The sequence below is a fragment of the Populus euphratica genome, unplaced genomic scaffold, assembly GCF_000495115.2.
Source record: "Populus euphratica unplaced genomic scaffold, PopEup_1.0 scaffold8.1, whole genome shotgun sequence".
In the NCBI taxonomy this organism is placed as follows: domain Eukaryota; kingdom Viridiplantae; phylum Streptophyta; class Magnoliopsida; order Malpighiales; family Salicaceae; genus Populus; species Populus euphratica.
In genome coordinates, this window is record NW_011499855.1 from 1,664,232 (window position 1) to 1,678,354 (window position 14,123).

The 14,123-nt window shown below is 34.6% G+C and overlaps 1 protein-coding gene across 1 annotated transcript; it reads left to right on the forward strand.

The window, feature by feature from the left end:
- Positions 1 to 5,913: 5,913 nt before the first annotated feature.
- Positions 5,914 to 9,982, forward strand: LOC105122978 (receptor-like protein kinase 2). The gene is made up of 2 exons (XM_011022394.1): positions 5,914 to 9,146; positions 9,231 to 9,982. The coding sequence occupies exons 1-2, from the start codon at positions 6,224 to 6,226 to the stop codon at positions 9,749 to 9,751; spliced, it is 3,444 nt and encodes a 1,147-aa protein (XP_011020696.1). The 5' UTR covers positions 5,914 to 6,223; the 3' UTR covers positions 9,752 to 9,982.
- Positions 9,983 to 14,123: the final 4,141 nt, after the last annotated feature.

The following is a 14,123-nucleotide window of genomic DNA, read 5'->3' on the forward strand; positions in this document are numbered from 1 at the left end:
AATTAATAATTATATAAAATTTTAATAATTTTATAATTTATGAAGCTCAAATTAGTGATTTATAGATGACAAACCTAGAGCTTGATCAATAACTACACTCTTGAATTATCAAATCAAATCTCTTAATTTATGTCTAGATTGCATCAAGCCCTCCATCCATGATTTTTATGAGGTTAATCATTAAAATCTTGTTTTTTTATTGAAAAATAGTTTTCTTAAGAAAAGTGAATTCTTTCAATGTTTAATAGTATAATGAAAAATAAATTAAAAAATACTTTATAATATTTAGTTATATCATAGAAAATTAGATGGAAAATAACTTATTAATGTTTGATTTTTTTGAAATTTATTAAAATAATAAGAAACAAATCTTATAAATTAAAAAGTTGAATGAGAATGAAATTAAAAAATATATAATTTCATAAATTATTTTAAATAAAATAAATAATAATTAAAATAACAGAGATCAAATATAAAAGATAAAAAATTAAAATAATAATAATTATCATTTCATAAATTATTTTAAATAAAATAAGTAACAATCAAAAGAATGATGGCTAAATTTAATAGATAAAAATTTTTTAATTAAAAAATAATAAGAAAACAACAAATAACAATGATAAAAGTGAGGATCTAAGTTAATATAAAAATTAAATTTTAAGAAATGAAATTAAAAAATAAATATTCAAAATAAAATATGTATAACAATAAAAAATTCGAGGATTAAATTTAATATAAATAACAAATAATATAACATTTTTAAGTTTTTTATAATTTTTAAAAAGTATTTTTCATCTAAAATAAAAGAAAAATATTTTTTAAAAAATTAAATTAAAATTTTCTTTAACTAAAAAATATTTTTCATTGATTATTTTTTTAATAACAAATAAATATAAAAATAATTTTAAAAAAATACTTTTCAGAAAAAAAAAAAACGCACCATGGGACAAGTTCACTAAACCGGTCCCTCCTTGCTTATAACACACGGACACGCCATGATTCATCTGTGTTATACGTGCAAATCTGAACTCCCCACCCTCAAATTACCTATGAAAATTGTTTAAAAATAGCCAATTAAACTACACATACAAAGTGGGTTGGTACACAATTTTATTTTTTTAAAAAAAAGAGGGTATCAAGTGGCTATACAGAGGATTGTTCTGACTATCAATTAAAATCATGTCTGTTGGTAGACTGTTGTGCTTAGAGCATCTTAAGTGGAAATGATATCTAGAAGACGTAAATTAGTAATATGGTTTTTTAAACAGTATAAATATTATTTTTTATTTATTTGCACTTTAATGGAAAAAATTTATTTAAAAGAGCTAATTATATTTTAATAGATTTAATATATAGTTATTTTAATAATTTAATATGACTTGATTGGCGTTGTAGATTTTAAAATAACTCAGATAATTTTTAATTAATTTAATATTAAAAAATAAAATTAAAAAAAATTAATTAAAAAAATAAAAAACAACTTTAATCAATCAAATGAGCTCTTCAAACCCATAATATGAGTCGTAAAATCATGGTAATTTTATAAAAATGAATTGAAATAATATAAATTAAAAAAAACTAGTGAAAAAAATTATTGCAATTAATAGTATTTTATAAAGTTTTGATATTTTTATAACAAATAGTATTTTAACATTTTATTTAGTATTTCTAAAATAAAAATTGAAAAATTAATTCAATATTTTTTTTGGCCTTTTATTTGGCGTATCCCTACCCTTAAATCAACCATGAAAATTGTTTAAATGTAGCCGTTGAAGCTACGCGTGTAGCGGGTTGGTACACCAAAAAGAAAAAAAGAAAAAGAAGTGGGTATCAAGTGGTAATAAATAAAAGAGGACAGCCTTGACTATCAATCAAAATTGACTAAATTGATTAGTTAAATATTTTTCTAGTCCCTCGTTAAATTGAATATATTACTTTATTGGTGACTCGCAGCACTGAAGATGTCAGCGCAGCAGACTTTATTTTTTTATATAGATATTATTTTTAAAGTATTTTTTATTTTAAAATATATTAAAATAATATATTTTTTTAATTTTTTAAAATTTATTATCAATATTAACCCATCAAAATAATTTAGCAATAATTAAAAATTAAAAGTAGCCAAAACAATTTTATAACACAAAAATAAACTATTTCTCCTAAAAGTATTTATTCTCCATAGCTAAACATAAATAAATACATGATCCTGAGAGATTTTGGAGCTTCTCTTGTAGTTTATTAAAATTTAAAAACACACAAATTAATAACATTGGATCTGATTGTGATCTCTACCTAATCTCTTTGTTCGAAGGATGCTCCTACATATTAAATATATGTGTGTCAGGTCATTCTTTTAAAGCAAAAATATTGCTAACCATGGAGGTTCTCAGCTAGAGCGTGACTGGACACAGTAAAATGCACATAAATCAAACTTAAAATAAGGTTAATATTTGTAGAATTGCTTAAATAATGTAGAGTAATTACTTACCCACGCTTACCGCGCATGATCTTACACTATTCAAGCTTGTAGAACAAGTGATCATCGTACCATCATCTTGATCACACTTCGTTGCTTTCAGTGCACGATCACACTTTGTTACTTTCAGTGCAAGTTAAAGATGACTCTCTGCATGTCCTAGGAAGGCATGAGATGTTATTTTAACAATTTCCTAACGTTTTGAAACTGTATTTTTTTAAAGATGTAATTTTTTTATTTAAATTTTAAATTTTTAATTTTCCTAACGTTTTGAAACTGTATTTTTTAAAAATTATAATTTTTTTATTTTTAATATTTTTAAATTATTTTGATAAGTTCATATCAAAAATAAAATTTTTAAAATAAAAAATATTATTTTAATATATTTTTCAGCAAAAAACACTTTAAAAAATAATTGTTATTGAAAGAGTGTTCAATATTATTATTCAAAGTATTTTTGGCTCGAAAGAGTGTTCAATATTATTATTCAAAGCATTTTTGGCTCGAAATTACAGCAAAATATTATATTTTTATTTTTTTAAAATTTATTTTTATATTAATGCAGCAAAATAATTTAAAAATATAAAAAAATTAATTTTTTTAAAATAACAATTAGATCACAATGTTAAACATGGCACAAGCATCCCATCAAGTTTCAAACTTAGTTGTAATATTGCACATTAGAGTTGCATTTTTCAAAGTATTTTTGTTTCTAGAGTTATAATTTGATAACTCGAATCAAACATGACGAGTTGGAAAAAAATTTATTTGGATTTGGGTTTTTCTTCATAGACAAGTGTGCAAGGAAATATAATTTACACTACGAACTTGATTTGTACTCTTCTGCAAAACAGGTCCCTTGTATACAGGGGACTTTTGGTACTTAAATCAGTACAAGTACGGAGAGAATTAATAAGAGATAAAAATAGAGTGAACTATATTTAGATATTTACATGTGTGCATGATATGTTGTAAAAATATCACAAGAATACTATGAAGAACAAAGACAAGAATGAATGAAAAGAACAGGTGTTCTCATGTCCATCACAAGAGGATGCTAGAAAGAAAGTGTTCTCATCCTTCCCTACGTTGTTCTACACATTGCATGGAGCGCATAAACTTCCAACGAGCAGCATAAATTAATTGACGGAGCTTCCTTTAATAGCCATTAATAAAGAACTAAATGCACTTAATTTTATTTTTTTGTGTCATCAAAACCAACATAGGAGGTGTGAGCGGGTTGCAATATTGTTAATCATTTCTTATCAACAAGAGATAATGTAAGCTATCAGATTATTTATATGTATATTTACTAGCCATCCATCATCAAGAATGCTGGAAAGACACTATTATTGCTCCCTTTTCTTATTCTGCTGTATTCTACAGGATTTAGTTGACGATTTAAGATGCCGATAGCCCCAGTTTACAGGTATTGGAGTGATCAGACGCAGCTAGAAATATTTATGCCAGATATATATAAAACCCAACACGATTGCTCGAATGTCCATGACCATGGTTCCAAGGTCACTTTCCATGTTTCATGAAATTAAGTGCATTGATGAGAGACATCCTTGGTAGCAAACTATTTCTCATGGTCATAGAATCTACAGATCCATTTCTTTTGCTTAATCTGTAACATAAAATGGCAACAGAATCCCAGAAATTAAAATGAGTGAAGCGGTACACCACTGTGAGGACAGGTTTCTTTGTAGCACCCTGTACTAAGCTTTCTGTCTTGGCGAGAATTCAAAATCGAAATATGTATTTAGCACACTCTCTATCCACAAAGAAATTCTTGGCACTGGAGAACTAAGTAATTAAGTGGTCCATAATGCATTATATATCTTATAATCTGGGTGGTGACAGAACTAAATACTTTATCAAGCCCCCCAGTTCAGCTGGTCGGGAGCTTTTTGACAAACACTTGTTAGGTGCCTTGGTAATTACCTTTCAATTAATGATATTCTAGGATAGATTAATGATCGATTTTATCTGGTGATTTACTGTGCCGTTCTTTAAGTATGTTTCCCGGTCAGCCGAGAGGAGGTTCTTCAATCGCCATCGCTTCTCCCCCCTTCAAGAGTTGCTCCTTACTATTCAGAAGTTTTCTATTCTGCCCGAAGCTTTCTTAACAGTTTTGATGTTGACCGTCCACCACCATGAAACCGTTTGAAACCTCACATGATATTCAAAAATAGAGGTGGTCTGAAAGCCATCGGGAAAGTCCCCAGATAAGAGACGTTGACAGTTCTTGAACTCTGAAACTAAATTGAAAGCGTCTCTAGTAGTTCATGGCCATATTTATAATTGCCTCTAAACGTTAATGACATGCACATCCATCCAACTGATTTCAAAAGGAATAATATTTGCCACAGCATTTTCTTTTTACTATCAAATAATGCTATTTGTTTCCTTGTAACTCAATTTAAAAATTATAGTTATTAAATCTGATTTATGAGCTAGATTAATGTGATGACATACTGATTTAAATATATATATTATTCAAAATAATATCATTTTAGTTTTTTTAATTTTTTTTCAAAAACTTCTTTATTTTTATTAAAAAAATTTATGAATATATCATTTTAGGTTAATTTGAGTTACTTCAATGATAAAGTAACCTAAATCAATAACCTAAATCATTAATTGTTAGATCATGGATATGCTTAACATAGCTATGGTAATAATCACAATACAAGATCAATCTGCAGGAAGGGAAAAAAAGAAGAAGAAATCATTAATAGCATTTTCCCATGCATACCCTACATTAGCTATTTTTAAAATGCACGTTCAATGTAAGATTCATTTTATACATAGTATTATTCAAATTCAGTTGCTAGTCATATACTTATCCTTCCTAACCTTAAAATGTACATTAAAGTAGTCACTTGTCAAAGTAAAGTGATACATTATATACTTTTGATTGATTATCAGACAATACGAAAAAAACAGGATTTTCTTGTTGAAAAGAATGGTAACTATTGCATCTTAATTTTACACATAGGCAATGCATACACAATATCTGTGTATACATTGTATTGTATATTTTCCTTTTATGACACGTCCAAGCGTGGCACCACACAACTAGGTTCCACAAACTTAACAATGTGTGTTATAGCAAGCCCATTGTCTGTTTCTCTTTTAAAAATTCCTAAAGAGATGGTGCCAACATGCACACACTTTCATTTCTTTACTACAGTTTCTATGTGTATATACTTTAGTGTAATGGAGTCTAAGAAACTAAACTATAATAATGCCAAACCTGTTTTTCTGCTGAACAATACAAATTAAACAATTCTCTGCAAATAAACAAAGAAGATATTAAAAGTCATGTGCCATGTGGTGCCTCTCCTCTCTGCGCGTGAACCCTCCTAGCAAAATCCTTATTTATTTTTTTGTATGTCAGAAAGAGGGTGAGACATCAGTGGGATCCTATAGGTGAGGGTGTGTGATGGTGGTGGAGGTGGACGTGGTGCAGCAGTTTGTTGATCTCTAGGCATTGGTTTTTCACTTTGTTCAATGATATCTTAGAGGGTTATTTTTTCTTTTGTTTACGGTTTTGTCTGTGCTTTGGTTTTGCATCACTAGGCAAAGGTGCTAAACACTATAGTACTTGTTTTGAGTTTGAGTTCGAAGCAAGAGAAAGAAATATAATGTTTCAATCCGCCCAGAGAGAGAGAGAGAGAAGTAGAAGTAGCAAAACCCAATGATGCAAATCCGAGGAGAAAGTTTTGGAAATTGAGGCAAATGTCGATACCCAGCTCGAGGCAAAACCTCCTCTTCTCTCCTCCCCCTCCTCCTCCTCCTACTTCATTATCTTTCTTTATCCTTAACACTCTTCTCTCGGCTCTTCTTTTCGCTCCTGCTGCTGCAATACCAAATCATGAAGCCTCTATTCTCTTTTCTTGGCTACATTCCTCTCCTTCAATACCTTCTTCTTTATCTAATTGGAACAATCTTGATTCCACACCGTGCAAGTGGACCTCCATAACTTGCTCTCCACAAGGTTTTGTCACTGAGATAAACATTCAGTCAGTTCCTCTTCAGATTCCTCTCTCATTGAACCTCTCTTCATTTCACTTTCTTAGTAAACTAGTCATTTCCGATGCTAATATCACTGGAACTATCCCAGTTGATAGTGGTGACTGTCTCTCACTCAAGTTTATTGACCTTAGCTCTAATAGTCTTGTTGGAACCATACCTGCTAGTATTGGCAAGCTTCAAAATCTTGAGAACTTGATTTTGAACTCAAATCAGTTAACTGGAAAAATCCCAGTTGAGCTATGCAGCTGCTTTCGACTCAAGAATCTGCTTCTTTTCGATAACCGTCTTGCTGGATATATTCCACCTGAGCTAGGCAAGCTGTCCAGTCTTGAAGTCCTTAGAGCTGGAGGCAACAAAGACATCATCGGAAACGTTCCTGATGAGCTTGCAGATTGCAGCAAATTGACTGTTTTGGGACTGGCTGATACAAGAATTTCAGGTTCTTTGCCTGTTTCATTGGGAAAGCTGAGCAAGCTGCAAACACTGTCCATTTATACGACAATGCTTTCTGGTGAGATTCCTCCTGATTTAGGTAACTGCTCTGAGCTTGTAAACTTGTTTCTTTACGAAAATAGTCTCTCTGGATCCATTCCTCCGGAGATTGGTAAACTTCATAAGCTTGAACAACTGTTGCTGTGGCAAAATAGTCTTGTTGGAGCTATCCCTGAAGAGATTGGTAACTGTACTAGCTTGAAAATGATTGATCTTTCTTTGAATTCTCTGTCCGGGACTATACCTATTTCCATAGGAGGCCTTTTTCAGCTTGAAGAGTTTATGATTAGTGATAACAACGTGTCTGGTTCAATACCATCCGATCTTTCAAATGCTACCAACCTTTTGCAACTGCAACTTGACAAAAATCAGATCTCAGGTTTGATCCCACCTGAACTTGGAATGTTGTCGAAGCTCACCGTGTTCTTTGCCTGGCAAAACCAGCTTGAAGGAAGCATTCCTTCAAGTTTGGCTAGTTGCAGCAATCTCCAAGCACTAGATTTGTCTCACAATTCACTCACTGGTAGCATTCCTCCAGGCCTGTTTCAGCTTCAAAACCTCACAAAACTTCTCTTGATATCCAACGACATTTCTGGTCCTTTACCACCAGAAATTGGTAATTGTAGCTCTCTAGTGCGTTTAAGGCTTGGTAACAACAGGATTGCTGGTACCATTCCTAAAGAAATCGGAGGTCTTGGGATCTTGAACTTTCTTGATCTCTCCAGCAATCGCCTTTCTGGGCCAGTGCCTGATGAGATTGGAAGCTGCACAGAACTGCAAATGATAGACCTGAGCAACAACATCTTACAGGGTCCTCTGCCCAATTCATTGTCTTTTCTAACCGGCCTCCAGGTCCTGGATGTTTCAGCTAATCAATTTACTGGTCAGATACCAGCAAGTTTTGGTCGTCTCGCATCACTGAACAAGCTCATGTTGAGTAGGAACTCATTCTCTGGATCAATACCTTTGTCTCTAGGCCTATCATCAAGTCTTCAATTGCTTGATCTCAGCAGCAATGGGCTCACTGGCAGCATCCCAATGGAACTGGGTCAAATTGAAACTCTTGAAATTGCCCTCAATCTCAGCTGCAATCGACTTACAGGACCAATCCCATCTCAGATATCTTCACTGACTATGCTATCAATATTGGACCTTTCGCATAATAACCTTGAGGGACATTTAAGTCCACTTGCAGAGCTTGACAACCTTGTTTCTCTCAACATATCTTACAATGCCTTCACTGGTTATCTTCCTGATAACAAGCTGTTTAGACAGTTATCGCCGACAGACTTGGTAGGTAACCAAGGATTATGTTCTTCAATCCGGGACTCGTGTTTCTTGAAGGATGCTGACAGGACAGGGCAACCAAGAAATGAGAATGGCACAAGGCAATCGCGAAAGCTTAAGCTGGCTCTTGCTTTGTTGATCACATTGACTGTGGCAATGGTGATCATGGGAGCAGTTGCAATTATGCGGGCACGAAGAACAATCAGAGATGATGATGATTCTGAGTTGGGCGATTCATGGCCCTGGCAATTCACTCCATTCCAGAAATTGAATTTCTCGGTCGATCAAGTACTGAGATGCCTGGTGGATACCAACGTAATTGGGAAAGGATGTTCTGGGGTTGTTTATCGTGCTGATATGGACAACGGTGAAGTAATTGCAGTGAAGAAACTTTGGCCAAATACAATGGCTGCATCCAACGGATGCAATGATGAAAAATGTAGTGTCCGTGATTCCTTCTCGACAGAGGTGAAAACACTTGGTTCCATCAGGCACAAGAACATTGTTAGGTTCTTGGGTTGTTGTTGGAATCGAAATACAAGATTGCTTATGTATGATTATATGCCTAATGGAAGCTTGGGTAGTCTCCTCCATGAAAAAACAGGAAATGCATTGGAATGGGAACTTAGATACCAAATTTTGCTGGGAGCAGCTCAAGGTCTTGCTTATTTGCATCATGATTGTGTCCCTCCAATTGTTCACAGGGACATCAAAGCTAATAACATCCTCATTGGCCTTGAATTTGAGCCTTACATTGCTGATTTTGGCCTTGCCAAGCTTGTTGATGATGGCGACTTTGCCCGGTCATCCAATACAGTTGCTGGATCTTACGGATACATTGCTCCTGGTAAGTCCTCTAGCTACAGTTCAGTTCTCATATGTCCTTTTTGATATATACAATCCTGCACTAATATTTCTCGGTTGTATGCAGAATATGGATACATGATGAAGATCACAGAAAAAAGTGATGTTTATAGCTATGGCGTGGTGGTATTAGAAGTCTTGACAGGCAAGCAACCGATTGATCCAACAATACCAGATGGACTACATGTGGTGGATTGGGTGAGACAGAAGAGGGGAGGAAATGAAGTGTTAGATCCAAGCCTACTATCTCGACCGGCGTCAGAAATTGAAGAAATGATGCAAGCATTAGGCATCGCCTTGCTGTGTGTAAATTCATCCCCTGATGAAAGGCCAAATATGAAAGACGTGGCTGCAATGCTTAAGGAGATCAAACATGAAAGGGAGGAGTATGCAAAGGTTGACGCGCTCCTTAAGGGATCACCGGCAACTGATAATCAAGAAAATAAGAAATCGAGTGGAGTAGTTCCAGCAACATCATCATCAAAGCCAGTAACGCAAAGTCTCTATCCAAAGAGCAAAAACTCAAGTTTCTCTGTTTCCTCGTTACTATACTCATCGTCTTCTAACTCCAAAACAAGTTTCAAGTGAGAAATTTGAATGGTCACAAAACTATGTAGAGGAGAAGCTTGTTTCTTATATGTTTCGTCAGTTTGAAACTCTTTGTTCTTTATAATGTAAAGGAGGAAACGTCAATAGCATTCGTTATTACTACATGAAGTACAACGAATAGACCCAATATACTAGCAGGCTTTAGCTTTTGGTGCTGTAATGCTCCACAAGGGTCAGGTTGACACTGAATAACTTCTGCTTTCTTACAAATCTTAAGTCCCAATTTATAGATAGCATAGACAGTGATAGAATAAAGATCAATACAATTACAGGATAAGTGATCAGCTTCTTGGAAAACCAGATGGATAAACATTACATCATATCATTGGACAATTGGTTTTTAATTGATGGGTTTAAGGCCATGTCTATTGGACCCCAGCACCATGCTAGCATCTCTTCTTAGTTGCTCAGGTTTCTCCCAGGGGCCCTGCCACTGGCTGAGCAAAGAGTTGGGACTGCTTTCTGGTTCACTGGAGAGAGTATAGCAGGTCGACATATCATTTCCTAGTAATAAAGCTGAGTAGTGAGAAGAGTATTCAAATCAAGACATTTCTAGGATGGATAGAAAGGAATTATCAAGTGGAAAGTTCACAAAAGATTGACTGGCTCAAACATCAAGTCATTGGATTGACCATTAAACTCCAATGGGGTGGGTCTCATGATGGGTCGGGTCTCTGATTCCCTTCATGACTAGGCACCCTGTCCGTGCATAAACGGGGTCTGGGTCTAAACTTTTTCTCATTTCCCAGTTGGGCAATTAACATCAAAGAATTAGATTCCAAATTCGCACACAGTCCATTTTTACCTTTCCAAAGATCTTAGACTGCTGAGCTACTTTAGCAGAGGCACAACTTTACGCCTGGAAAGGACTGCACTATCATCAGCAGTGAAGACTGTAGTTGGTGTCTAGCACTATCATATGCAACCACGTGGCCCAATGCATGGCCTCATAATTTCATCTTATGTTTGTTATTACTGGATAATTGATCTGCAATTGCTCTTTGAATTTTTGTGCCTCAAGAGATAGACCACGACCATATTGGCAAGATTAAGAACTGGCAAGATTAAGATTACTCAACGTATGCGTAAATTGATCAGGATATTTACGTGAAAAAAAAAAAACACTAAAGAACGGGACATTGCTCATCACTTTTGATGCTTCCCTTCAACCCCAGTTTCGTTGCTTTGCTGGGTCCTCTCTGCCATCCTTCTTGCCCTTCTGGGAACTGAGCATACTAGTGTATGTTTCCGAACACCATTACGCTTGTAGATTTTTACGCGAAATTATTTCATGACACTACACCATCACCGTGTAGTGGTACATTAAACTATTTTATTTACATTTTAATTCGAATTATGTTTGAATATATCTTTAACTGAGGCAGTTAATTTAATACGATATTTTTCCATATTGTACATATTTCACGAGGAAAAAATAAATTATATATTTTGAGTAATGTCAAATTAACAAAAATAATTGGTCTAAGAGAACAAAATCAACCATATTTTGAGGCATCGGTGTGAAATGAATATTTTATACTTAATTTCTCTAAAGTTCTTTATGATTTTTTTGGGGCGATTTAATTGAAATATTCATTTCACTACTTTGATGACCTATTTTATTCCTCACCAATTAAATTTGGCCATGCAATTTTTTCATAACCCTCTATTTTGAAAACAAGATCTTATCATGAATGGGATAGCAAAGCAAAGATTTTCAAAAAGGAATGATTTTTTTTTTTTGAATCATGGAGCGGATCGAGAGTGGTGTTCTGTAGAATGGGTGAGAGTTTTCTTTCTTTTTTTAATGTTTGAGAAGCAGAGTGAGGCCGACTCAGAAAAGGACGATGTACGCGCAAGGAACTGAAAGTACTCCTCTTCATCCTTATCCACCTCTTTTCTTCATTTTCTGCTCTTGCCTTAACCATACACGACCAAGCATAACTAAATGTGACTGTGAAAGTTGATACATGTGGTAAAGAGGGGCACAGGGCTGTAACACGTTTTCTAAGTTGTTGAACGAGCTTGACTCATCACGAAAGTGGCTCGAACCTTGTTTCTTGGTATTCTAGGTTGTGTGGCTCTTCATATTTTCTTGGTCTTCGGCAGGTTCCAAAAAATAGCTTCAAGTTCGAGCCCTTTTATGATCTTTGACAGGAGCCCCATCGTAGCATGGTAGTAATCCCACTAAAAGTTTTTCTTTTCCTCCTGATCATGACCTTATATATGAAATTTGAGATGGTAGTACCAGAACAGCGTGTCGTTTGACATGGACCCTGGCGTAGTTGAGCTAGAAGATCATGGAAATCAGATGCATTTCTAGCATAATTTTCTACAAGATGGTTAAAATCATTACCACACTCGGCGAAGATTAGTGTGACCGAGTCGCCATCTTTTTAACAATTTCAGGCTTGCTGGAATTGGAAGGAAATGCCAAGTTTCCAGCCAAGGGAAGAAGTGTTTGAGAGTGACAGAAAGTGTAATGGTTAAGGGTTGGAATGACATATTGATGAAAATGATCCTCAGAAATTGGGAATTCAAAAAAGAATAGTTTCTGGATAGGAAAAATATGCAAATACATAAGATCAAAAAAAGGTTGAAGGTAGTGACTTCTCAGAGATGGTGCCAGGCAGTGGCGAGACTTGGCAATGCTGAAGCGCGCGCACCATCTTGTGTATTGCCACATAATGTAACTTGTCTGTTCTATATATTGCAGGGTTACTTTGTCTTTATATGGTGTTTCTAATGACAGATGGTAATAGTTCTCAACTCAATCACTTAATTGGGCATGGACGTCAGGTTAGATGAGGTATTGTCTGCCCGTTCACAGAATTCCTACCTAGGATCACTTAATTAGCCATGTCCTGGTGCCTCTAAACGTTGCCGGCCCATGCATGTTTATTGCAGCAACTTCAGTTCTAGGTATAATCTGATATTGTTGATGATACAGCCATAGCTCACCCGGCCCTAATATATTTTGAATCAAAAGCAGGGCATCTAAACCCAAGATCATGCACGGACGTCCCAAGAGGCGTTGCATCTAGCTTAAGGTCTTTAGTTTATTATAATGTCTACGTTACATTAGTTTATTATAATGTCTACTTTAGTTTTGCGGAGAGAATTAAATTAAGAAGGTAAAAAACAGAGAAAATCGAACATTTATCAACTTGCGAAAAGGCAAGTTACAAAAAGTTGAAGGAATTAAGAAACTAATAGAAATGAAAATATTAGTCTCGTTGTGTTCTTGATCATGACTGCAAGCATCAATCTACTTGCCAACTACTTTTTCCTTGATAATTGAAGCAGCCTTGTCTGTGATGGCTTCTGCAGTTTCAGATACTTTTTTTGTCACCTCCTTACTCATATTTGTCACCTGTCGCACAAAACAATAACAGATTTATTAATATTCTCTATAATTTATACACAATTAATACGTTTTTTGATTGAAGTCCATGTATATATATCCACATTTCAGTACAGAATGATGTTCATTAACACTGCTCTTACAGTTTCAGCAGCTTTCTTCACTGATCTTGCACCGTCTTTAACTGATTCTGCTGCCTCAGTTACACTCTGACATGCCTCTGCTGTCTGTTTATCCTTTTTGTCCTGTAGATCTTGTTAAACTTTTTGGAGAAAAAAAAGCACTATATACTCCAAATCTTTCATACAAAGTTATAAAAATGAATGATCGATCATGATGTGTTTTAATTAGTTAATCAAAAGCATGGCCCGTTTGTTTACTTAGTAATTTTCAGTGAAAAAAGTGGATGGATTTGAGGATTTGAATTGGTTAGAGACCACACACATTGTCTTCTCTACGGGTTTAGAGGAACATGCCTTTGTTGTAGCTATGCATCGTAATCCAAGAATGTTATTGAATTGAAGAAAATTTGAACGAGAAAACTAATCTCTTTCTTACAGTTTTTAAGGTATAAAATATGAATGAATGTGAACAAAAAACTGAACAAAATTGTCCAGACACACGTACACACAAACATGTTTATATATGCCAGAAATTACAGGCAACTCACTTGCAGTGGTCTAGAAGTGGCAGTGACAAAAACACGATGGCTCGGGCTCCCAATGCTTGTCGTTTTCCCTCTGGCGGTCAGGAATTTGGAAAGCATTGAGGTAATTTTCAGGGTTGACATCTTCCTGGTATGCTAAATATGCTAAGCTAGTTTTTGATTGTTGTTCTCCTTTTCAAGTGAAAACCAGCAAGGTTAAATTACTTTACAGGTCCCAATGAAACCACTTCCACTTGTCAGTCTCTGGAATGCTTCTCTGCCCTCTGGTCGGTTACCTCCATTGTGGTGATCCATCTTTCGCGGGTCAATCTTTTGTTTCC

Bases quoted from the DNA above. Each gene is read 5' to 3' on its own strand.
- LOC105122978 (XM_011022394.1), top strand. From the start codon at position 6,224: ATGTCGATACCCAGCTCGAGGCAAAACCTCCTCTTCTCTCCTCCCCCT. The intron at 9,147-9,230 runs GTAAGTCCTCTA...GGTTGTATGCAG, and splicing joins TTACGGATACATTGCTCCTG to AATATGGATACATGATGAAG.